The sequence below is a fragment of the Saimiri boliviensis genome, chromosome 6 (genome assembly GCF_048565385.1).
Source record: "Saimiri boliviensis isolate mSaiBol1 chromosome 6, mSaiBol1.pri, whole genome shotgun sequence".
NCBI lineage: Eukaryota > Metazoa > Chordata > Mammalia > Primates > Cebidae > Saimiri > Saimiri boliviensis.
Window position 1 is genome coordinate 104,527,469 of NC_133454.1, and position 26,461 is coordinate 104,553,929.

General features: G+C 41.7%; 1 protein-coding gene across 2 annotated transcripts; it reads right to left on the reverse strand.

Moving 5' to 3' along the window:
• Nucleotides 1–6,005: 6,005 nt before the first annotated feature.
• COMMD9 (COMM domain containing 9) lies at nucleotides 6,006–21,285 on the reverse strand. Of its 2 annotated transcripts, XM_003919995.4 has the most exons (6): nucleotides 21,213–21,285; nucleotides 12,768–12,893; nucleotides 10,529–10,668; nucleotides 9,154–9,188; nucleotides 7,864–7,967; nucleotides 6,006–6,818 (listed from the first exon to the last, which is right to left on the reverse strand). In XM_003919995.4, the coding sequence occupies exons 1-6, from the start codon at nucleotides 21,261–21,263 to the stop codon at nucleotides 6,678–6,680; spliced, it is 597 nt and encodes a 198-aa protein (XP_003920044.1). In that variant the 5' UTR covers nucleotides 21,264–21,285; the 3' UTR covers nucleotides 6,006–6,677. The 2 variants fall into 2 exon arrangements, with proteins under 2 accessions (XP_003920044.1, XP_039326480.1); XM_039470546.2 differs by lacking the exon at nucleotides 9,154–9,188.
• Nucleotides 21,286–26,461: the final 5,176 nt, after the last annotated feature.

Consider the following 26,461-nt stretch of genomic DNA (forward strand, 5'->3'; position numbering starts at 1 on the left):
CTCGTCCTCTTCCCTTTCCCCCTTTCCCATGGCTGGGATATGGACTGGGAGGGGGATGGGGCACAGGCTTTGCTCACAATGAGGGCAATACCTGATGGTTAGTGAAACAGAATGGAAGGATTCTGAGTCTATGGACCAGCGCAGAACCATCCTACCCACTCAAAGCCCTTACCAGCTCAGACTTTTACATAGAAAGAAACTTCTAAATTATTTAATCCATGGAAGCTGGGCTTTTACTAAAGCAGGCAAATCAATATCCTAATACAGCGATGCTTGCTCCCTAATGTTTAATAAACAAATAAGCAAAAATATCTTGAGGAAGAGCGTTACCAGAGTTCCTGAAATTCTAACCGGAGGCCATCCCCTGAACTGGGGATCCAGCCTGTTTATAACAATGACCCCATGCCCCTGATGTCCCAAAGCATCTTTCAAATCATTTATCATTCAGTTTACTGGGACAGTATTGTATTTTACTGTGTAGTATGCATCTTAGGTCATATGGCTAGTTCAATATTGATAACAATAGCCAAGAAAGATCCCTTCTTCAGCCTGTGGGTCAATGCAGTTTGCTGTAAATTTATGAGATATATTACCTAAGTAGTTATCTTATCTACTTACAGATGAGACCTAAAAACCCATTAGAGACTTTCCCAAGGGCCTGGGGCTAACAGAAACTCAGCCTCTCAGACTTACCTTTAAGAGCTCTTGACACTTCCCCAAATAAAGAACCAATCTCCTTAGAGATTAGGGTCCTCTGACACCAACCAGGGAATACTATTAGAAAATCTTTTTTTCTTTCTTAAAGTACTTGTAAAAAGGACGATTAAACCACAGAAATGTGAGCACCACAGAAAGAAGGAAGTTGTGCAAAGGTCAACATTATGCTGGTAAGAGACTGTTTAGGAATGATCAGTACTTGGAAGCCAATGGTCACAGGTTCATAATTGTTCTTGTAAATATTCAACCACTGGAAAACTTTCAAAATGCCAGGTAGCCAATGGTTTCTAGATTAAAATATTAAAACAAATAATAATTTTTAAAACCCCTCTCACTTCTGATAACATCGCAGCTAACTGAACTAAGTAATGGAGAGCCTCTCTCACCACGCTGGACTTGTTTCCTGGAAATCTGTGAATACCAGACCACAGAGCTTGACTAATGGCTAAGGACATGGTGCCCACTGTGTGTGTTTAGAGAACTGGCTTGTGTGGGAAGGACCCAGATGTGTGGTCCTCATGCCAATTTCTCTTTGGACCTAAAAATCAGCAGAAAAGGGAGGCAATAGAAAATGACCACGATCCAGATGGAGATGGTAAGCCAGGACTGATGACGGAGTGAGCTGAAAGTTGTCAAATTAAGGGGGAATTTAGGTTAGCTGGAAAGAATCATGAGTTTTTTCTTCCCCAAATTGAGGCAGGAATGGAGAAACCACTGGCTTTTGAGTTGAAAGCCCCAGATTCTAGTTCCAGCTCAGCCCGGGACTCCTCTGAGCTGACTTCTCAGTAAAATGCACAAATACTTGTGAATGGATGCTCCAGTAACCTCAGAAAGTTGTGTGAAGATGTAAGATGATATCTGAGAAAATGTTTCAAGTGCTCTCATGAGCCACACAGGTGAGGAGATTTATCATTATATTATTAGAAAAAAATGCTGAGATGGGGTGTCAGGGCATGCATTATTGCTCTCCAGCCTAGGTGACAGAGTGAAACCCTGTCTCAAAATAAAAAAGATTTTTATTTTGAGACAGGGTTTCACTCTGTCACCTAGGCTGGAGAGCAGTGGTACAATCTCAGCTCACAACAACCTTGATCAAGTTCAAACAATCCTCCCACCTCAGCCTCCTGAACAGCTGGGACCACAGGCACACACCACCATGCTCGGCTGATTTTTGTATTTTGTGTAGAGACAGAGTTTCTCCATGTTGCCCAGGCCAGTCTCAAAGTCCTGGTCTCAAGTGATCTGCCTGTCTAAGTGCTGGGATTGCAGGCATGAGTCACTGCACCTGGCCACAATTCTTTTGGACAATTCTTCTGCCTTTTGCTTAAGCAAAAGAGGAATCTTTTGGTTCCAATGAAAGGTGTCAGTATTCATCAGAGCCAATCACAAATATCCCACTACCACAAATGGTAGTCCTTTCACGGTTAGGTGTGCCCATATTATTTGATTGTTACTTCCGGCAGGAGCTTTAAGATCACAGGTGCAATTTGCCCTCATCCCTTTCCCTGCATTGGTGATTGTGGAGGCATGTGCTGAGAAGAAGCTTCCATCATCCTGAGCCCTTAGTGATTAAAGTGAGCAGAATACCCACCATCCACCTCCAACCTGCAGTGAATGTGCAGCATTGGCAAAGAAACTTTAGTTGTGTTAAAAGCCACTACAACCTTGGGATTGTTTGTTACTGCAGCATAACCTTGTATTGAGTATATATTCTTAATATTCTTATTTTCTGTATTCGCTATGCTCTAGCATTTGGATCCTTGATCCCAAGAGGCCACCCCACCAAGGGCTAGCAAATTCTGAGAGAGAGAGAGAGGGAGAGAAGGAGAGAGAGAGAGAGAGAGAGAGAGAGAGAGAGCGCGTGTGCGCAAACAATTCTTCTGGGAGCATACCCTTGATGTGGAAACCAACCAATCCAGAGCCCACACCTCCAACCATCTTCTTCCTCCTTTTAAAACCAAACTCTCACACACCAAGCCAATATTCCCCCTTCCCTAAGTCATCCTAGAGCCAGACAACTAGGAACCATCCCTATGGCCTAGAACCCACCAAAATTATTCAAGCTCTCCAACCCTAAACTTACTGTGCACATGTACCATGTCTTAACCATTCCTTCCTGTGAAAACCCCAATAAAGGCTTGGGGCCATGTTCTCCCCTCTTCCTGCCTCTTGACCAACACTTACGCTTCCCCACGTGGCCCTGTGTGCCACGCCTCCTGCTTCTAGGGCTCTATGAGCATGAACTTCTTTCCCCATGATAACCATCGCCATGTCCATGTCTGTGTGCCTTATGTCTTACCATTTCTGATTAAATCCTGAAAACTAAATCCTGAAGGATTTAGTTCTGATGCAGTGAGCAGTGTGGTTTGATGCCAGATGGAGATGGAATGTCCTTAGACTGATCTTGACTTCTACCTGGACCCCACAGATAGCAGCTGCTGCTTGGCAAGGCACAGCTGGGAGTGGAGCGCTCATGCTTCCTGCTTGATGGCTACTGCGTTGTGTTGTGTGCTTTTGTCAGATGTTGTCATTAATTCCCAACTTGAAATTGCGATGCTCAAAGAGCTGAGTCCTGGAGCTGCCTCATAGGCTTGTGTGATGCGCCTGGGACTAACCTATTTCTCCACGTTGGTGGAGTGCCCAGGATCCACGACAGAGCGCCTGGGGGTATGTAATTGGCTACAATCTTTTCTCAAAAGGTCCCTCTAAAGGGGACCAGGAGTGACTGACTAACCTCCTCGAGCCAAGGGACAAGTCTGACCCACTGACCAAGGGGAACTGACAACAATGGGGTTATCAGAGTCCTTTAGATTGGAAGTGCCTAGTGTCTACGATGGGATATGCTTTTAAACCACTTTCCCTTTTCCCTCTGGGCTTTGCTGAGTCAAATTTCAGCCTCTTCCTTGGAGTACTGCGAGAGCACTCGCCTGAATGCTTGCTCCTTGCTTGCACATGTGTTGAGGGCCATTCTTGGGGTCAGTGTGAAGGTCTCCTCCAGGGATCACAGCATCCCACAAATGTTCGGATCCCACACTTCTTTGCTGTTGTCTGCTGCTGGCATGATTTATTTCCCAGTCCCTCCCTGGAGACGAGTGACTCAATGTTTAATGATAAAGGGGAAGGAAAAGGAGCATCTGGTTCCAACTTCCCCAAAAGCCCCAAAGAGATGGTCCTACCCAACATGGCCCTATGTGGCATGCCATGCCTCATTTCTAGAGTTCTGTGAGCACAGACTTTTTCCTCATAACAATCACCTCTGTGCCTGTGAGTCATACCATTCCTGATTAAAATAAATCCTGGGTACACCTTAACACAAGCCTGGTTCATCCTGATGGATACACAGGAGGAAGAGTGGGATTAGCATCAGGCACTGAGATTTTTCTCATCTTCTTCCCAATCTCTGGGGTCTAAATGGACTCTCCAACTGCAGACAGGCTTTCGACATGGCAGGAAGATGGACCCCATCATCACCAGCTTCGCTGCCAGAGCCTAGAGGCAGGAGGCAGAAAAAGTCCCAGGGACAGACTCAGATTGGCTGACTGGAATCATTAACATTCATGAGACAATCACTGTGGCACATGCATTTGATCAGGATTTAGGCAGATGCTGACTCCTGTGGGTGGGTGGGTGGAATGTGTTGGGCAGCCAGCACAGGCACCGGTGACACTGATCATTGTCCTTTTGTGGTTGAAGTTTGGACATCCAAACCTTGCCAGACCCTGAGGAAGGGACAGTTTGTATATAGCTGCTTCATTGCACAAAGTATTACTGAAAAATCAGACAAGCAGAGAATGAGCCAGCTTCCTTTGAGATCGAAAGATACAGCCAGGAGGCCCTTCTGAGATAGGGCCAGGCCAACCAGAAATACAGTATCTACAAAGAATCCATCATCATAACAAAGGAAAACAAATGCTTTAAATGAATGCATGAGGTGAAGGGTAGCAAATATTTATTGACTTTTCCAGTTATTTATCAAATGCCCTCTGCATCATGTATCCAGGTGACTCTGTTCAGACAGACAGCTCTGGCTAAAGGAAACATCCAACTGCCCAGACACCTATACTGGGCTTCTTGCTTCAAGAGAGTTTCTTATGGAGGCCCATGGGAGGCCAAGAGAACAGGGATCTGAGATCTCTCTCTGCAGGTCACAGGGAATGAAAGGAAAGGAGAGGGATAAATTCGTGACAAGGCTGAGCTCAAGTGGAGGGTACCACCAGGGGCTCTCAACTTGGAAGTAGTGGGAGGGCTTCTGGGGTCCATGACCTCTTGTCATTGCATGTAAAAAAATTGAATGTTCATTTCCTATAGCCAATAAAGAGGAGCATGGAATTTTTTTCTCTTGATCTTCCTAGTATCTCACTGGGTAGGCAGAGGTAAGATCTCTTAACTTCAGTTTCAACCTTTTCCAAATGGCACTAGTCACAGAATTTCATGTTCCTTGCAGAGTTCTGTGTTGTGAAGAGAACACTAGAGAAATATGGGTCCACCTCTTAATGAGGCCATTTACCAGCAGATGACTCAATCTCAATGAGCTGGTTTCCTGGTCAATAAAGGGAGGATAATAATATTGATTCTCATACCAACCCTGTTATAGTAGATGAGACAATAAATGTACTGAGCTTTCTAGTCTCATCCATTAATAATCAAAGCCTATTAGTTATAACAGTACAAAGTATTTTTAGGTATATTGTTTAATTTTCACAAAAGTTCTACCAAGTAGTTCCTATCATTATACCCATTTAATTTAGGAAAAAAGTACAAAGTAGGTGAAAATTGAGATTTAGAGGTCAAGCATCTTACCACTGAGAAGCACAGCTAGCTTCTGACCTTGGGGGTCTGACTTCGGAGAGCATATTCTTAATCTGAGGATTTACCTCCTCCATTTACTCCATACACAAACTAGCAGAGAAGCCACCAAAACAAAGCAAAGAGCAGGCTGCAAGCTGTTGCCATGGGGATGATCTGGAGAGTGAAGGGGGAACCTTCACACATGGAGTCCCTATGAGGCACCAGACACATGACAGAGATGATCTCATTTGGTTAAACTGGAAGGAGTGCCTTCATCATAGCTCTCGTAACAAGCACATACTGTGGTCAGCCTTGCTTCCTTTTGTTCTACATAACGGGTAAAAACACGGAAGGTGGTGAGATTCATTTGCCTGATTTTATGTCATGCCATGGGTCAAGGGCTTAGCTGGGAATTAGGAAGTTGGGATCATCTTTAAAACCTAGAGAAAGTACTTGCCAAAGGCCACAACTTGGGTACAAAAGAAGCTACAAAAATCATGGAAGTTTTAGAACTACTGTTTATTTCCAATTTTTCCCACTTCTTCCCCCAAGAGTGGCTGCATTATATGAAGAAAGAGGGCCCTGGTTTCATGAAGAAGGGAATTAGCACCCATTTCAGACTTCCTACACTAAAGAGGGGGTCCCGTGGGGTGGAGGGAGCTCAGGGGACACTCTGGATGGACCATGCTCTGTGGGTTCTTCCTGGCTTAGAGCTCTGACAGAGGAGGGGGAACCGGTGGCATCACCTGCCTGATACCCTCCATGTATTCTGGGATTGCAAATGAACTAATTAGAGCTAATGTTGGAAATAAACGTATTGGATACGCTGCATGATTTGGGCCTGAATTTCCCAAATAGCTATATACAGAGGCAACTGAGGATGCAAATGTTCCCACACTTGGCCATGGTGGTAATGAAGTTGTACTCAGGAGCTTTTCAAAGACGGGAGCTTCTGCTCTCCAGCTTCAAAAGAGAAAGATGAGCGAGGAGAACAGCAGGGGGTCTGGCTCCTTCCTCCCAATCCAACTGTAACTTCTGGATGGCAATAGCCTCCTGTTGTCCCCACCATCCTGCCTGTTATCAGCTGCAGCTGCAAGGGCATCCTGCATGTGGGAGACTTCTGTCGCTTACGAGCAGCTGGGTCATGGCAGTGGCACTGGCAGCTGGCTGGATCATTTACTGGCCACGGCAGAGAGCTGGTCTCGGATGCGGCCCAGGCCATCTAACATGGTATCCAGTGTTTCTTTGCTCAGCTCCACGGTGACAGCTGAGATGGAGGGTTTGTCTCCGCATAGGCTGGGATCTTCCTGGATCTGAAAAAAGAGAATACGGCCTAGAAAGTCATAGCTGCCTCTTTTCATATCTCCCTGTAAGTGAGCCCTGAGCCTGCGAGGCTGAGCTCAGTTCTGCTGAACCTTTGAAGACAGGCTCTTTCCTAAGCACTAGAGTATCAGCCCTTGAGTCATTTAGTGGTAAGGGAGAGTGAAGGAGATGCCTCAGAGGCCTGAGTCAGTTTCCATTTGCGACAAGTGCCTTGGGTAGGTATCAAAGAAGGCCAAGCCAAGACTCAGCTCTCTGACACCCTAACTCTCAGCATTCAAGTAAGAAAAACATGGTGTGTGTTTACAATGGTACTTAAGGAGTGGGCTCTGTTGGATACATAAGACAATCCATTGAGATGCCGGAACAATATTACAACCTTTAGTTTAAAAAAAATAAAGAAGTTAAGCTTTACTATTATTGAAAACTTAACTGCTAGAGGCACCCTTCTTTGTTTTCTTACAAGTGTTGAATTTCTGGGTATCTGGTTATGTAGATATGTAAATATCTAGTTTTAACTAAACAAACACTACAAAATGGACATGTGGCTTAAAAAGATTCCTGAAAAGAACTATAAAATGAAGACAACACCAATGATGCAAAGGTGTGTGAGCAAGAAAACGAAGTCCTGACACTTCTCCAGCTGCTGGTAGAAACTCTAGATCAGCCACATTACAAATGACAGGCTAGTCGCTGGACAAGAAGTTGGCTAAAGTACACTGAAATTATCAGGCAGAGTAATCCAAGTCTGGAAGTGCAACACTATGGTTAAAGCTAAACTGCTAAGAGTATAGGGTAACATTTAGGTATCAGCAAATTATTTTAAAAGTATGTTTCGCATTTGTTTTATTGTTCTAATATGTCCACGACATGGTAATACGGTAGTACACATACACTTCGTAACTAAACAAAGGAGGATAAAGGGGATGATAATTTTTAAAAATATATGGGTTAGAGATCCCAAACCTTGGAGATTGGTGTTTTAGATGGCCACAGGGGTGCGGCCTCTTCTTTCTAATGGCATGATAGTGAATGTACCTTCATCTGGAGTAGGCAGGTGGGGACGGCCATGCGGCTGATGCTGTCTGAGGAGGTTTTGATATCCACTCTCCAGTCCAGATCCACCAGGCGTGGCAGAGAGACTGTGGAAGGAACCACTCAGCTCAATGCTCATGCCGCTTATGTTTAACAAGCCTCTATTCTATGACAGGCAGCTCTGAGGACTGCACATATACAACGCGTTGGTCTGCGCAGCAAGTCTGAGAGAGACAGACAGACAAACCCAAGACCACAGCAAGTCATGTGCCTTACCCAGTGCTCTGCGCTGCTGCACTTAGTACTAATTCACAGTGGCAGCATATCCAGGCTTCCGCCTGAACACCCAGCCCTCCAGATTCAGGGCAGAATGAGAAGTGACATAAGGCAGAGAAGAAATCACAGCCTGAGGCTTAAGAAATGTGCAGCTTCAGAAATAGTGGTAAGAGCTCTTATTTTAGAGAAAAATAGACTTGACTTGAATACAGGTACTACCACTTACCTAACCTCTGAGCTTCTGTCTGCTTATCAGCCTAGCTCACAGGGCTGTCGGGAAGACTAAATGACTTAATGCAGATAAACTGCTCCAGCACTGTGGCTGGCTCAGAGTTAGTGGAATGACCATTTATTAAACACGGACTTTTATTCAGTCTTTCAAACTAATTTCAATTATGGTTAATTTTTCTTCACAATTGAAATAGCACTATTTTAAGTACTTCACTTTCTGCTTTGTATAGTTCTGTTTTTTTTTTTTCTTTTTGAGACAGAGTCTCACTCTGCCGCCCAGGCTGGAGTGCAGTCTCGGTTCCACTGCAACCTCCACCTCCCAGGTTCAAGCAATTCTCTGCCTCAGCCTCCGGAGTACCTGGGATTACAGGCGCCGTCCCTACCCCACTGCCCCCACCCCATCCCACCCCACCCCACCCCACCACCACCCCGACACCACGCCCAGCTAATTTTTGTATTTTTAGTAGAGACAAGGTTTCACCTTCTTGGCCAGGCTGATCTCATGATCCACCTGCCTCAGGCTCCCAAAGTGCTGGGATTATAGGTGTGAGCAACCATGCCTGGCAGATATTTCTGTTTTTTAACAACATGCCTATATAATAATGTTTATAATCAGAAAAAAGTTAAAAGTAGAATTAGGAAAAAAAACCCCACCATACACAGAGTATGGGTTGAGACTAGAAAGGTTCACTTTGGTTTCTGTCAAAATCTCTGGTCACCTAGCAGATTGACAGCTGGGGCTGAAGAGACAAGTAGGAAGGGTGGGACAGATTTCTTGGTACTCACTCTGATTTGCCTGGGCTTCGGTTCTCCAAGTAGACCTGTTTAAAAGGGAAAAATGAGGAAAAAATAATGGAAAGTGGATGAGACTGACTCTTCTGATAGAGAAGCCGTTGGACCTTCCTGTGATCTTCAGACCTATCATCACCTGCAAACAGGAAAGCACCACAGAAACCCCTCTCTCCAAGAAAATCTTTTGTTTACCTGTTTTACAAAGCTCAGTGATGTTAAGGCCCTAAGTGTTGTTAGTTTTCATAGTTTAGGACAAAAAAGAAGAAAATACAATGTATTGTAATCTTACTGTGCTATTGTTCTGAAAGACAAAACAAAAAAAGATGTCAACTTAGCCTCTCTTTATTGAGCACCTACTGCATATACTAATATTGCATCTTCTGCAAAAACACGTCCAAACAGACCTGTCTAATGCTGCAATGAACAGAATAAAATGTGGTCATGTATGAGAAAGTTCTTAATATACAATAAAACCTTTGGTAAATAGGCATTATCAGTCATTGCTATTAGAGACGTCTGTTCAAGCTTTCTGCTGACCAACAGTTAATCAATTCTGCTTAAAATGTATGTGCTTAAAAGGAACTTTCCAGCCAAGAAAATATACAGATACTTCGCAAAAGAAATAAAAATGATCAATAAACATATAAAAAAGATATCTGACGTCATTAGTGTCAAAGGTAGGAGCACTGAAATGAGGTACCATTTGCCATTTGTGGAACTGGGAAAAATGGAAGAAAAAAATCCCCTCAGTGAAGGTGTAGGGAGAGGGGCACACCTGCATCCGACTACTGTGGAAAAGTGCTGCAATCTTTCTAATGGCCAGCTTGAAAATTTAAGGCCAAGTCCTCAAAATGTCCATTACCTTTAACTCAGTAAAAAAAATAATGAAGCACATGAGCAAGATTTTCATTGAAAATGTTCACTGAAATGAAAAAGTGCCAATAGGCTCAGTGTCCAACACAAAGAAATTTTAAAATTAAGTTATACATCATTTCTTCCTATAATAGAGTATGTTTAACCATTACAATGATATTAAAGGTAAATATTGACCTGAAATGTCACGATCGTTAATACTGTTAACAGCAAATAAGAACGTTATAAATTGGCATGATCCATTTTGTAAAAGCAAAAACAAAACATCAGCCTCCTGTAGATGTGTAAAGAGAAAAAAATAAACATGTCTTAAAAGGCTCTCTATTAAGAAAAGACTACTACTAACCTCTGGCTGGTGGAATTATAGGTGCCTTATTTTCTTTTTGCTTATCTGTGCTGTCTAAGTTTTCAACAATTGAGCATATTATTATTTCTAGAATGGGAATGAATAAGAAATATAAAAGTTAGAAGGGACTTTTAAGAAATGAGCACTTACACATGTTCTAGGATGATCTTTGTCAGTAGGTTTTTGAGGTTTTGGTGGAAATTTTCTGGAAAGAGAGCCAGAATCACCTCGGCAGAAGACAAGTCACGGAATGCCACCAGCCTAGTGAGGCGGTGAAGAGCCTGGAGCAGCTGCAAGACAGACGGAGCCACCCTGTAGCTACAACAGAAGCAGCAGGCAGAGGGCACCAGACAGGGCTAGGGGCAGGGCTCTACACCCCTAAGGCTGCACCCTGCCATGGTCATTCAGCTGAGTCACGAGTCCAGAGGCCTCTGTGAACAGCACATGCTCATGTCCCACGTGCCTCAGCCTGCCTTAGAGTTCACCTGTTGGTTCAGAAGACAGATGCAGCTACCTGATCTAGGAAGCTGTCAGCTTACCAGAAACTCTCCACTTGTGGGCAAAGAGTTAATATAGCCCTTTTCCTTCTGCATGAGAATCTGACCTTCAGTTAACTTTCTGGTGCTGTTTCCCTGGTAACCTGAGCACACTGGAAAGTCAGCTGTGTTACTAAGCAACACTGCATTGGTCCCAGCCTCTGAACTAAAAGGACTGCATAAACACCTGGGGTGCCCGTGGCTTTGGACTTGCTGACATGTGGCTACAGGCCCCTTTTGAGAAACTGAAGCTGTGCTTACTCAACTGTGACACGGGATACTGGGTCCTGTGGAGTGAGGGCCTTGAATGCAGGGTGGTAGGATTCAATGTCCTTTCCTCTCAACTGTCACCTAGGAGGGCAAAGAGAACAAACAGCTCCTGGCCAGCTGTGTGGGTTCCTCCTAGGAAGAAGAGTGTCTGCCCGTCCTGCTAAAATGCTGTGTTCCCATCCTAGGTCCTTCTAAGTGAGTCTGTAACTTGGAAGTGGTTTAAGGTGGTCTTGTGAATACAGTAATGCTTTGCTAACCTAAAAACACAGCTCTCTGGAGGTAACTGTTTCTGTGCTTTAGGACTTTCTCTGCTATCACTGCAGATTGCCTGACACAACCTGGAAGTGAAGGGAAGTGACCTTTCCACCAATGAGAGTGGGCATTCATGGGTAAATGGCCAGGCCTCCCTGTCCTCCAGGGAATAATTCTGAGAGGCGTTCTACTTGGTTTCTTACAGGACCCCAAGTTTTCCACAGCAGCAACCACTCTTAACATCCTCTTTTATTGACTTGCCTTCCCTGTTTGATTTTCCCCACTGCTCTGTGCTTTCTAGAATCACCTCCCAAATAATCTACTTTGGGGTGAACCCAAAATAAGTCTTCAAGTCCATAATCCTGCTTTTTCCTTTTCCTTTTCTACAGCACATTTCAATAAACAAAGACCCAGAATTAAAACAAAAAACAAAAAAACACAGGCCAGGTGCAGTCGCTCATGCCTATAATTCCAGCACTTTGGGAGGCTGAGGTGGGTGGATCCAACTCAGGAGTTGGAGACCAGACTGGGCAGCATGGCAAAACTTCATCTGTATGAAACATACAAAAATTAGCCAGGCATGGTGGCACATGCCTGTAGTCTCAGCAACTTGTAGAGCTGAGGTGGGAGGATTGCTTGAGCCTGGGAGGTCGAGGCTGCAGTGAGCCATGCTCATGCCACTGCCCTCCATCCTGGGTAACAAAACTAGACCCTGTCTCAAAAATAAAAAAGTCCAAAAACATAGTCCCATTTAGATGAAGAAACCGCTGTTCTAAAAACATATATGCCTTGGAAAGATAAGGCTGTCACTGCTACATAATAACTTACTACGAGTTACCTTTATCTCCCTCTTGGCCACCTGCTGAGATCAGGTGAGCTAAGGAGAAAGGGGATCTTCTGTGGGACAGAGGGGTGAGGAGGGAGTGAGATACACAAAACACCCCTCACAAAGCCTGATGGGAACTAGCAGTGCATACTCCTCAATTTTATTCAGGCCTCAAAGCTTCTGTTCAAAGATCCCTGAAAAATCTGTCCTAAGCTATCCAGCAGACAATTCATCAGCATCAGCAAGTTACAGGTTGAAAAAGAAAATCACAAAAAGGTTGGCTTTTGTTCCACATTGTCTGGGTAATAGGTCTGAAGAGAAAATGGTCAGGAGCTCTGATTCTGGGTGTAGTTCTCCCATTCATGTCTCATTTATCAAAGTTTGCTCTAGTGTCAGCAGATGTTTCAAGGGATTTTCCTTGGACATGGCAATGACTGGGAAGTCAAGAAAGAGACTAATAAGTTAAGAGGGCCAGTGGTCAAAGGTCATTTCTGACCACACTTACTTCCTCTGCCTCCTCCTGGGTCACAGACAAGCTGGAACATGTAATATCCAAGAGTTTTTTTGAGCCAAGGGCTGAACTGGAAAAGCTTTCTTGACATAGCTGTCTGACAACATCTTTTGAGGAGGCCTATGAATTAAATCACAGATAGAAAAAAAAAAAAAAAAACAGACTCTGAGAACACATGTTTTGAATAATAATGTCTTAGTCATACATGATACCTTTGAGACTTAAAATTTAAAGGTACATAAGACTTTGGTTTCTGGAAAGATCAAATAGATATACTTTTCCCTAATCCTGCTAAGTACCACTAAAAACTCTGGACACTATACAGAAAACATACATAAGACTCTGGAATGGGGAGAGAAGGAGACAGATCTGCTAGGGACCTCATAATACAAGGAATTATACAATGGTGAGTTCCCTGGATTTTTTTTTTTTTTTTTTTTTTTTTTGCTTCATATATCTCAGACTTTGAGCTGAAGAAGAGGCCAACCTGTAAATGACAATGGATGCAGCGTGAAAATAAAAGCCCCAGTAAATACCTGCTCTCTCTAACTAAAGGACCAGTACAGGGGCAGCCTCACAAGACAGAAGAGTTTTAGACAATAACTGCTACACCCCAACCAAATATCACAGAACGAACTGAGGCCCCACCCACCTCTACGTCCACAAAGACTGCGTGGGAGACCTAGACCTAAGTGAGAAGACTTGTGAGGCTATAATGAGGTACTCCAACACTCCTGCTAAGGAGATGGCAGAGAAGGCCAAGTAGGAAGCTGAGACCTTTATCCTCACCAGCTGGTATCAAGCCTTATCGTTCTGTGATACTAGAGCCCATGTGGAGTCAGAGATTCCTCTCCTACCCAGTGGTAACAAGGAACCTCTGCTTTCAGGTATCAACAGAAGCCAAGTGGGGAACCTGGACTTGAACTTCTAACTGATAGTAATGTGGTGGCGCCCCTTCTCTGGCCTCAGCAGTGCCGCAGAAAGCCAGCTAAAACATAAGATTTAAATAAAATCCATTCTCAGAACATAAAACATGAAAATCATTCATCAAACCAAGAACCAGAAATATCTCAAACTGAATGAGAAAAAGGTAATCAATAGATGTCAATACCAAGATGACAGATGTTGAAATTCTCTGACAAAGAATTTTAAGCAGCCAGGATAAATATGCTTCAACAAATAATTATGAACTTGTTTGAAACAAACATTTTAAATTGCCTCAGCCAAGAAGTAGTAGATATAAAGAACAACAAAATGGAAATTTTAGAACTGAAAAACAAAAAAGCCAATATAAAAAGCTCAGTAGATTGGCTCAGCACCAAAATAGAAAGAATAAAGAATCAGTGAACCAAAAGACAGAACAGTAGAAATTATCCAATTGGAAAAACAGATAAAACAGACAAAATTATGAACAGAGCCTCAGGGACATGTGGGACTATAATGAAAGACCTAACATTCATATCATTGGAGTCCTAGAAAGAGGGAAAGACTGAAAAAATATTCAAAGAAATAATAGCTGTAAACTTTCCAAGTTTACTTAGAGACATACTCCAATACATTTCAAGAACCTAAGTGAACCCTAAACAGGATAAATCCGAAGAAATCCATACTAGGATATATAACTGAACTTCTGAAAATGAAAGACAAAGAAAAAATCTTTAAAGCAGAGAGAAACAACACCTTACCTATTAAAAAACAATTGGAATAAAAGTAAATTTCATATCAGAAACCATGGAAGAAAGAAGTGACAATATTTTTCAGGCGCTGAAAGGGAAAATAACCTGTCAACTTGGAATCCTACACCCAGCAAAAATATCCTTCAGGAATGAAGAGGAAATCAAGACATTCTCAGATGAAGAAAAACTAAGAATATCTGCTGTAAAAGAGTGGTCAAAACAAGTTCTCTAAGCAGAATGGAAACAATGAAACAAGAAACCAGTGGAACACCAGTGTACTAGCCAGAGCTCTCCAGAGAGACAAAAAACGACAGGATATGGGAGAAGGGATTTATTAGGGGGAAATGGCTTTCATGATCACAGAGGCAAAGTCCCACAATAGGCCATCTGCAAGCTGGAGGACCAAGGTAGCTGGCAGCTTGGCTCAGTCAAAGTCTAGCAACCTCAGACGAGGGAAGCTGATGGTACAGGCCCCAGTTTGAGGCCAAAAGACTAAAAGCCACTGGGAGGCCACTGGTGTTAAGTCCTAGAGTCCAAAAAAATGAAGAACCCAGAATCTGATGACCAAAGGCAAGAGGAGAAAAGGCATCTTTCTTTAGAAGGGAGGGAGAGAGCAGAGAGAAAGAGAATCCCCCTTCTTCCACCCGTTTGGCCGAGCTGGGTCCCCAGCCAATGGGTTGGTACCTGCCCACATTGAGGGCTGGTCTTTCTCTCTCAGTCCACTGACTCACACATCAATTTCCTCTGGCAACACTCTCACAGACACATGCAGAAATAATGCTTCACCAAACATGTAGGCATCCCTCAATCAAGTCAACACCTGAAATCAACTATCACAATCAGGCAGGCAGAACAGCGCAAACAATGGAATTCTAAAAAAATGTTACAATAACTTATGGGAGACAGGAAAAAGTAAAATGAAAAAAAAAAAAAAAAAAACCAGGAGAGAACAGGTAGAAAACAAAAATAAAATAGTAGACTTGAAGCCCTAACACACAAATAATTATGTAAATTATTTTATATGTAAATTATATTATATGTAATTATTTATATGTATATTAATATATTACATGTAAATATTAATAGTCTAAATGTACCAATTAAAAGACCAAAATTGGCACAGTATATTAAAAATATGACTCAAATGCTATCTATAAGAAACCCTTGGTCAGGCCTGATGGCTCAGGCTTGTAATCCCAGCATTTCGTGAGGCCATGGCAGGTGGATTGCTTGAGCCCAGAAGTTTAAGACCAGCCTGAGCAACATGGTAAAACCCTCTCTCTACAAAAAAAAAGATAAAAATTAGCTAGATGTGGTTGTACTTGCCTGTAGTACCAGCTACTCAGGAGGCTGAGGTGGGAAGATTGCTTAAGCCTGGAAAGTCAAGGCTGCAGTGAAGTGAGATTGCACCACTGCACTCCAGCCTGGGTGACAGAACAAGATTCTGTCTCAACAACGACAACAACAATAACAACAAATCTCCCTTCAAATATAAGATACAAGGCAGGGTGAAAGTAAAGGAATGAAAAAAGATATATCATGCAAACATTAATCAGAGGAGAGAAGTGGTTAAATTAATAATAGATAAAGCAAACTTCACTGGCAAAGAAAATTACCAGAGACAGAGAGGGACGTCATGTAATAATAAAAGATAACAACAGAATTGCAAAATATGTGAAGCAAAAACTATCAGAACTGTAAGAAACAGACTGAAAGACAAATATAACTGAAGACTTCAATACTCCTCTTTCAACAACTGACATAACCAAACAGATATTCAACAAGGATATAGAAGAAACTCAACAATACCATCAACTGATTAAATTAATATTTATGAAACAGTACCCAGTAACAGCAGAACACAAATTCATTTCAAGTGCCCACTAAACACATACCCAGGCATCTAATATTCTGGGCCATAAAAGAAACTTCATCAAATTCAAAAGAAATGAAGTAATGCAGAGTGTGTTCTATGTGACCACAATGGAATCGAAGTAGAAATCAATAACAGAGAGGTAACAGAAAAATATCTGAACACTTATAAACTTAAACAGTCCACTTCTAAATAATCCCTATGTTAAAGGGAAAGTCTCAGGGATATTTTAAAAATTACACTGAATAAGTGAGACTGAAAACACACCATATCAACATTTGTGAGGCATAGCCTAGCAAGTGGTTAGAGGAAAACTTACAGCATTAACTAGAAATACATGATAGCATATTAACTAGAAATTAACATTATAGCATACACTAGAAAAGAGGAAAAGTCTCAAATAGACAATCTAAGCTACTACGTCAAGAACCTATGAAAAGGAAAGCATAATAAACCCAAAGGAAGCACTGGAAGTAACAGTGATAATAGCAGAAACCAATTAAATTGAAAACAGAAAAATCAATGAAACAAACAGCTGGTTCTTTGACAATGTCAATAAAAATCGACAAACCTCTAGCAAGACCAACAAAGTTAAGAGGGGAGACACAAATTATCAGTATCGGGAATGAAATAAGAGGATATTACCACCAATCCTGCAGACATCAGAAGGATAATGGAAACTTCATGAACAATTCTATAAACATAAATGTGATAGTTTAAATAAAATGGACCAATTCTTCAAATAACACAAACTACTTCCACTCCCCTAATATAAAATTGATAATTTGAATAGGCCTATAACTATTAAGAAAATTGAATTCACAATTTAAAAACTCTTAAAAAAAATCTCTAGGCTCAGATAGTTTGGAGAATTCTAACGAACATTTTAAAAAAGAATGAACTGATTATATACAATCTCCTCGAGAAAAACAGAAGATGGAATACTCTCCAAATGATTTTATATAGCTACAAAGCTAGTATTACCCTGATACCAAAACTGCACAAAATTGTACAGAAAAATAACAAAACCACAGACCAATATCCCTCATAAAAATAGATGCAAAAATTCTTAGCAAACTATTAGCAAATAGAGATCAATTATATATACATAAATTAGCAGATACAAACAATTATATATAATATACATACATATATAATATAAATACATACAATTATATATAATATATATACATACATATATAATATACATACATACAACTATATACTATATATAAGTATATACTATAATATATAAGTATATAATTATACAGTATGACCAGGTGGGATTTATTCCACAGATGCAAGGCTGGTTCAATATTTGAAAATCTATGTAATCCACTACATTAAAGAAAATCACATGATATAAATCAATGCAGAGAAAGCATCTGATAAAATTAAACATCCATTCTTGATAAAAACCCTCAGAAAAATAGGAATAGAAGAGAATTTCCTTATATTGATAAACAGCATCTACAAAAAACCTACAGTTAACATTATACTTAATGGTGAGAGGCTAAACGCTTTGTCCCCAAAACTGAGAACAAGGCAAGGTATCTGCTTTCTCCACTCTGAATCAACATAGTGCTGAATGTTCTCGCCACTAAAATAAGGCAAGAAAAGGAAATAAAATGTGTGCAGATCAGAAAGGAAGAAATAAAACTGTCTCTACCTGCAAATAACATGATTTTCTATGTAGAATATCCCAAGGAATATACCAAAAACTCCTAGAAACATTGAGTTTAGGAGGTTTGCAGGTAGAAGATAAACATACATAAATCAGTTGTATTTCTATATATTAGCAATGAACATGTGGACACTAAAATTAAAAATATGGGCTGGGTGTGATGGCTCACATCTATAATCCCAGCACTTTGGGAGGCCAAGGTGGGTGGATCACTTGTGGCCAGGAGTTTGAGACCAGCCTGGCCAACGAGGTGAAACCCCATCTCTACTAAAAATATACACACAAAAAATTAGCCTGGAGTGGTGGCAGGCACCTGTAGTCCCAGCTACTTGGTAGGCTGCGGCATAAGAATTGCTTGAACCCAGGAGGTGGAAGTTGCAGTGAGCCGAGACTGCACCACTGCACTCCAGCCTGAGCCACAGAGCAAGACTCTGTCTCTCAAAAAAATAAATAAGTAAAATACCATTTGCAATTGTTCAAAAAATGAAATGCAGGATGTATATACTGAAAACTACACAACACAAAACTGTTGTATTGTCATTACATGAAATACCACTCAGCAATAAAAAGGAAAAAAAATAATAAAAAGGAAAGGAATATACATACTACATAGATGAAAATTAGGCTGAGTGAAAAAAGTCAATCTCAGAAGGTTACTTACTGTATCTACATGGCATTTATATGGCATTCTTGAAATGACAAAATTAAAGAATAATGCCAAAGGTTAAGGAGGGTATGGCTATAAAAGAGTAGCATGAGGAATCTTTGTGGTGATAGAAATGTTTGGTATTTTGACTATCAATGTTAATACCTTTGACATTAGGTACTGACATCCCATTTATCTTTTACCCAATTTCCCCTACTTCTGCAGGATTCTGCTATATATAATAGTATGTATACTATATTAGGTATACTACAGAGTATATATATATATGTTATATATTATATAAATATAATATATATACATACTACATGTTGTATACATACTATACATAATAGTATGTACACATTATATAGTATGTATACTATGTTATATATATACTATACATATATACAGAACTATACATAATAATATACATACTATATTGTGTATATATTGTGTATATATAGTATGTATATTATGTATAGATCTGCAGAATCCTGCAGAACTGGGGGAAATTGGGTAAAGGATAAATGAGATTATTATTATTTCTTTCTGTTTTTTTTTTTTTTTTTTTTTTTTTTTGAGACATAGTCTTGCTCTGTTGCCAGGCTGGAGTGCAATGGCTCGATCTTGGCTCACTGCAACCTCCACCTCCTGGGTTCAAGCAATTCCCCTGCATCAGCCTCCTGAGTAGCTGGGACTACAGGCATGCACCACCACACCCGGCTAATTTTTTGTATTTTAGTAGAGATGGGGTTTCACCATGTTGGCCAGGATGGTCTTAATCTGCTGACCTTGTGATCTGCCCACCTCGGCCTCCCAAAGTGGGATTACAGCTGTGAGCCACCGCCCCCAACCTATATTATTTCTTACAACTACATATGGATTTATAATCATCTAATAATAAAAAGTCTAAGTATTTTTTTAAAAAAGAAAATAAAGTACATAGGACAGTAGCAATGAAAATCAATGAACTACTGCTACATAATGGTGAGCAAAAGAAGCCAGGTATAAAAAAAAGTATATGCTGTATTATTCCATTTATGTAAAGTTCAAACATGGGCAATATTACATGGATTGTTCAGAAGCAAAGATAGTGGTTACCGTTGGGGAAGAGAGAGGGGCAAAAGGGGGATTTTGAGGGTACTGGTAACGTTTCATTTTTTGACCTTGGTGGTTACACTGGTAAGAAATCATTTAACTGTACATTTATGATTTATGCACTTTTCTGTATGTATGCTGCACATTAATCTTTTAAAGTTTTTAAAATAAAAGGGTGCCTAAGACCAACAGGCATGGGGGTGGGGGTAGGTACAGAGCAGCCAAAATGATGGTGAAAAGGCACTGGGCTGGTAGCTGAGAGCCCTGGGTTTCCAGTCCCAGCTCTGTTACTTCATTTATAATTAATTTAACAGCTATTTACTGAGCACATGCTGTGTGCCAGGTATTAGTGTTCTACTTGTTGGGCATTAACACTTGTGAACAAAGGAGTAGATCCCTTTAGGAGTGGAGAATGCTAATGAACACTGAGAAGGCAATTGAAAATCAAACAACTAAAACAAAACAGAGTCTATTACATGAACCCATGATGATGATGTGCCATAAATTGAGGAGGGTAACTCAACCCTCTTTACCTGGAGTTTAAAAAAAAAGAAAAAGAAAGAGGGGAAGAAAGAAAAGGTTGCTGATGGATCTTCCATTCTTATGAGACAGACAGTCAAGGAGCAAATAGTGACAAGTTCTACGAAGGAAAATAAAGCTGCCTTTTCTCCCACAGGGCAAATCACGTTAAATAATTCCAGCCGGGCGCGGTGATTCACGCCCGTAATCCCAGCACTTTGGGCGGCCGAGGCGGATGGATCACGAGTTCAGGAGTTCAAGACCAGCCTGGCCAAGATGGTGAAACCCTGTCTTTACTAAAAACACAAAAATTAGCCGGGCGTGGTGGCGGGCGCCTGTAATCCCAGCTACTCAGGAGGCTGGGGCAGAGGTTGCAGTGAGCCAAGATCGCGCCACTGCACTCCAGCCTAGGCGACAGTGAGACTCTGTCTCAAAACGTAAACAAACAAACAAACAAACAAACAAAACCCGACCTATCATTTCATTTGAGCTTTACAAAGTACGGAAAATCCGGACCTCAGGGGAATATTGAACTCACAGCTCATTCGGAGGGCTGGGCTGACGCAGTAGGAGATAATTTCTTAGTGATGGAGTGCAGAGGGGGCTACAGGATGAAATGAGGAACTGCTAACGTGGATTCAGCAACTACCGCTCTAATGCACCAATCCCGAAAACCAATCCAAGAGACTAACAGGAGGGGGCATTTGTCCTGCGCCTTCATGCCCATTATTTTGTTTTTTTTTTTTTTCCTCTAATCTTCCTGTCAAAACGATATTTTTTTCTTACTTTTTCAGAAAGACCCAACAATTTGCCTGGGATCACACAGAGAACAAGCAGCAGGGTTGTGGCTCCAAACCAGGGTCAATTTGTTCCCAATTCCTGCTCCGTCTAAAGTCTAGGAGACAAAGGGCCATCTCATGCTGTCCCCCTCCCTTCGATTTACCTTGAGCAGGCTCTGAAGCGCTGCAAAATGCTCCGCTGTCAGGGCAGCCATCTTTCCGAAGTCACATGACCGCGGCACCCAGCGAAGCGACGTCATGTGGCTGTCGCTGTTGTCGCGGGGCCTGCCGGGGGCTGTAGTCCTTCAGGGTGGAGGACGGTGTCTGCGGTTTGATGCTGTGGCAGTCGAGCCGGGATCAAGACGGACGCGGCGGCTGGATTGCTAAACCCTGGGACTCTAGGACCGAAGGACTGGGGGGACCAGGATGAAGGATGGTTTATTCGGGGAGGAAATTGGCTTGACTTGTCTACTTACCAGGTCAGGGAAACAGGTTTTCCCTTGACCCATGTGGGTGGGCTCGCCCGTTTGGGAAATACACCTGCAGGCTTGGCAGGCACCTTGGAAACGTAGCTCTTCAGGAGTGATCAGCGTACCAGTGCTTGGGATGAAAATGAGGTTATGCATCTTGACCTTCTTGGAATTTACAAATGCACACACATCCTGTCTTGAAGACTGTAAAATTACTTCTGTGTGTATAGATTTTCAGCATATGGAGTAGGTAGGAGCTAGTATTACGAGTATTCTCCAGATTGGGAAATAATAATTCAGGGTTTTTAGTAACTTTAAGGAGGAGATCTGGTTCCAAGAGCAGGTGAGGAAGTGTTTGGAAGAGGGGAGAGGAGAGGAATGGAATGAAAGCTACTACCTATCTAGGTTCTTGTTACACAGGGGTGAGATGGGGGAGGTGGTTTATGGAAATGATTTAATTCATTTATTCAAGAAGGTAATTATAAGGAGTATAATTGTAAAGAGTGATTTTGCATGATCTGTACTGGACTCTGACTTGCACAGTGCTCAGAGGCTGTACATCAAAATAGACATTTCCTTTATCTACCTTTAATCTTCGGGTGACTCTTTTCTCTTTCAGCCCTCCACTTTTCATAAAGCAAATTCCAGCTCAAGAAAAAAAATGGGTTCTTATAAATTCGAGCTTAAGAAAGAATGTCCATTTGTGAAATTCCAGAAATGGTAAGCTGGTAAGGACATTTGTTCCTTTGTCTCCTATCCTCCTCTTTCCCCTCCCTGCCTCTATTTTCTGTGGGGGTGTTGTCAAGGCCCAGGGAAACAAAAATCAAGTTGTCTAAGGAGAAACCCATTCCTGGACTGGAAGATTTTAGAACCATTTTTGTCACAGAGTCCTGATTCCTTTCTTGGCCCCTCTTTTCCTTGAGCCCTCATGGCCTGATTCCTGTTTTCTGTCATAACTCAATGTAGGTTCTAGGTTTAACTCCTGCTTGTATCTATAGGGCTGGGCCCATTGCTTTTGGTGAGTTGAATGTTTGTTAAATAAACAAGCACTCAAAAAAGTGATCAGACTAAGATGAACTTGTGTGACTTATTTGAGGATATTGCCTTGTTATTTGCAGGACTGTGCCTTCTTGTCTTACTTTAAAGCAATGAGGAATGTGGTCACCAGCCTCCAAGATGGCCCTTAATGATCTCAGACTCCTGGTATTCACACCCCAGTGTAGACACTTCCTACCTTGTACCAGGATTGGTATCCATGACCAATAGCAAATGGTGGGTGTGAATGGCATATCACTTCTGAGATTAGGTTATACGAGACTGCACCAAAAACAAACAAACAAAACCTAAGTTCCTGTCCCCTGGCGTGGGTGCTCTCTCATGTGCCCTGCTCTTTTTCACTTGAATCCTTTGCTCCGGGGAAGGCAAACTGCCATGTTTTAAGCAGTCCTACAGAGAGTCCTAGGTGACAAGGAACTGAAGCATCTGGCTGACAACCTTATTACCAACCTTAGAAGCAGATTCTCTAGGTCTAGCAGAGAATCAAGAAGGCAGTAGTCTTGGCCAACAGCTTAACTGCAACCTCATGAGAGATTCTGAACCAGAACCACACAGCTAAGCCATGCCTGGATTTCTGGCCTTCAAACACTATTAAGATTATAAATGTTTGTTGTTTTAAGCTACGAAGCTTTGAGGTAATTTGTTATACAGCATTAGTGACTAATGCATGGTGGCAACAAAGTGTAGGGGCTTTAGAATTCAACCTAAGTTGGAATCCCAATTCTACACGTTATTCACTTCTCCATGTACACATTTTTGAACCTCTCTGGGCCTCAGTTTCCACCTCTGTAAAATGGTGTTGATCACACCCACCTATTTCAGGGAGCAGAGCTGAGCGACAGGCACCGCTTCGGTGGGAGGATCCCCAGCTCTCCCTGCTCTCGTGGGGAGGTATGATATCAATGGCATCATGTCATCCCATTTTGGTCGGGCTACCCAGATTGCCAATGCCATGTTGCATTGAAAGGTTTGTCTATGGCCTGCAGAATGCCCAGCAATTTCTAAATCATAAGTATTTTCATGGGTGGGAACAGAACTCTGAACAGAATGTCAGAGTTCATTTCTATGATGTAGTTCCATTGCCTGGTTTTCATTAGGCCAAATCTGATTTCTTCCCAATTCTGAGTATAGGAATCAGTGCTGACTTTCCTTTATTTAATAAACTTGTTATGTGCCCAGCTCTGTTCTAAGCCTCTCATACTTAATTATTTAGTTACTATGATATTATATATATATATATATATATATATATATACACACACACACAAACATATATACACAGACATATACATACATATACATATATAAGCACACACACTGTATTATTATTTCCATTTTGCATATGAAGAAACAGACATAGGCAGTTTAAGTAATTGGTCTGAGGTCACATAGCTAAATAGTGGCAAAGCCCAGATTCAAATATAGGCAGTCTAGCTCCAGATTCTGCAGTTACCCATCAAGCTGTACGTGTCTCCTTGTCGTCCCACAGCCGTAAATTCAGGTTTCTTCTCTTTGCATGTCTGACTCCCTTCCTCAAGCAGCAAGAACAAGCTAAGAGTGTTCCTGGACAATCAACCTGGTGGTGGTGAGAGGCAATCTAATGAGTGGAAGGGCTACCTTGGGCTTTGATAAAAGACCTAGGTTCAGTTTCCGACTCTTGTGTACTGTTAGCGAATTAGTTCCCCTCTTGGAACCTCAGTTTTATCATCCATAAAATGGGAACAACAATAATAAAAATACGTTTTGTCCATTAGGGGGAGCTCAAGGATGATTAATACCCCAAAAGGGGAGGGATTGCTGATATTCTTGCCATTGGCAACACCAAAGGGCAGAACTTACCTATGTTGTGGGCAGAGGTTTTCATGAGGGGGACCAACCATCCCAGTTTTCCCAGGGATGAGGGCTTTCCCGGGATATAGGATTTTCAGGATTAGTGCTGGGACGGTTCTGGGCAAAGCAGGCCAGTTAGTCACCCGAGTTTGAGCCCTGAGCCTTGGGTGAAACCAGCGTTTTGGAACACTTGCCCTGATTTCTCCAGTTGGGCAGATACGGAGAGAGGGATATTGACACAGAATTTATTAATAGAAAATGATTAAAGGCAGCGGTCTTAGTACTGAGGGGTTTTTCTTTTCTTTTTTCTTTTTTCTTTTTTTTTTTTTTGTAATAGCTTTATTGAGATAGAATTAACATTCACATACCATACAATTTATCCATTTAAAGTGTACAATTCAGTGGATTTTAGTATACTCACAGAGTTGTCCAACTGTCACCACAGTCAATGTTAGAACATGTTCATCATCCCCAAAAGAAGCAGTATATCCTTTAGTTATCAACACCTGCCACTGCCCCCAATTCTCTTCATCACACCCAGCCCTAAGCAATCACTAATCTACTTTCTGTCTCTGTGGATTTGCCTTCTGGACCGTTTCCTATACATCGGATCATACGATATGTGGTCTTTTGTACTTGTTTCCTCTCCTTAGCATAAAAGGAGGAACTTTTTCAAGGTTCATTCATGTTGTAGCATGTATCGGCACTTCATTCCTTTTCGCTGAATATTTTTTATGTAGGTATACCGTATTTTATTCATTCATTCGTTGATAGACATTTGGGTTGTTTTTACATTTTAGCTGTTGTGAGTAATGTTGCCATGAACAATCATGTACACAGTTTTTGAATGGACATATATTCCATTTCTCTTGGAGTATGTACCAAAGAGTGGAATAGTGGAGTTTCTGGGCCATATGATTACTCTGTTTAACCTTTTGAGGAAGTACAAGACCATTTTCCAAAGTGACTGCACTATTTTACAGTCCCCACAGCAGTATATAAGGATTTCAATTTCTCTACATCTGCACCAACATTTTTTTTTTTTGTTTTAAGAGATGGGGGTCTCTGCTTTTTTACCAAGTCTGGACTACAGTGGTATAATCATGGCTCACTGCAGCCTCAAACTCCTGGACTCAATTGATACTCCCACTTCAGCCTTCTGAGTAGTTTGGACTACAAGTATGTGCAATCATACCCAGCTAATTTGATTTTTTTTTTTTAGAGACAAAAAATACATTTTGTTTCTAAAACATGTTTGCTATGCTGCTCAGGCTGGTCTCAAACTCCTGGTCTCAAACGATCCTCCTGCCTCAGGCTTCTGAGTAGCTGGGATTACAGATGGGAGCCACCGCATCTGGCTCTTGCTGATTATAGCGATCCTAGCGGGTATGAAGTAGTATCTCATTGTGAGCCAATTTGTTTTGAAGTTGCATTGGCATAGCAAACACATTTTGTCACTTGCTCTGTCTTTTTGATTATAGCCATCTTAGCGGGTATGAAGTAGTATCTCATGATGAGCAGTCTTGTTTTGAAGTTGCTGCACAACAAACACTTTTTGTCACTTACACTATTTTTGTTCATTTGAGATAACTGATGAAGGTTACAGGAGCTTAAATAAACCCATTTTCTCCCATTTGGCTTCACTACAAAGTCCTGGCTGCCTTCTTTATCAGAGGAATGCCTGCAGGAGGTGGATTAGGCCAAGGGTCCTGTAGTCCTTTAAGGAGAGCCTTTGCCACTCTCCCGTTATTTCTCTAGTTTCCTTTTCCTCACCCTCGTCTCTGTCCAGAGACGAGGGTGAGTTGCAGGGGGAAAGGGCTGATCAGTCTTTTTGGCTTTGTGCCCCCTGTTGTACGTCAAGGAGCGGCTTTGGAGTGGCCTGATTAGTTCACCAGGCGTCTTAGTCCATATGGGCTATAGCAAAACACTATAAACTGGGTGGCTTACCAACAACAGAAGTGTACTGCTTATAGTTCTGGAGGCTGGGAAGTCCAAGGCACTGGCAGATTCTATGTTTGATGAAGACAGTTTCCTCGTTCATAAATGGTGTCTTCTCA

Coding starts and splice junctions, on each gene's coding strand:
- COMMD9 (XM_003919995.4), bottom strand. CDS start 21,263: ATGGCTGCCCTGACAGCGGAGCATTTTGCAGCGCTTCAGAGCCTGCTC. Junction 10,669..12,767: donor CCCAGGAGGAGGCAGAGGAA/GTAAGTGTGGTC, acceptor TCTGTCTTGCAG/CTGCTCCAGGCTCTTCACCG. Junction 9,189..10,528: donor AAGATCATCCTAGAACATGT/GTAAGTGCTCAT, acceptor CCTTTTAAACAG/GTCTACTTGGAGAACCGAAG.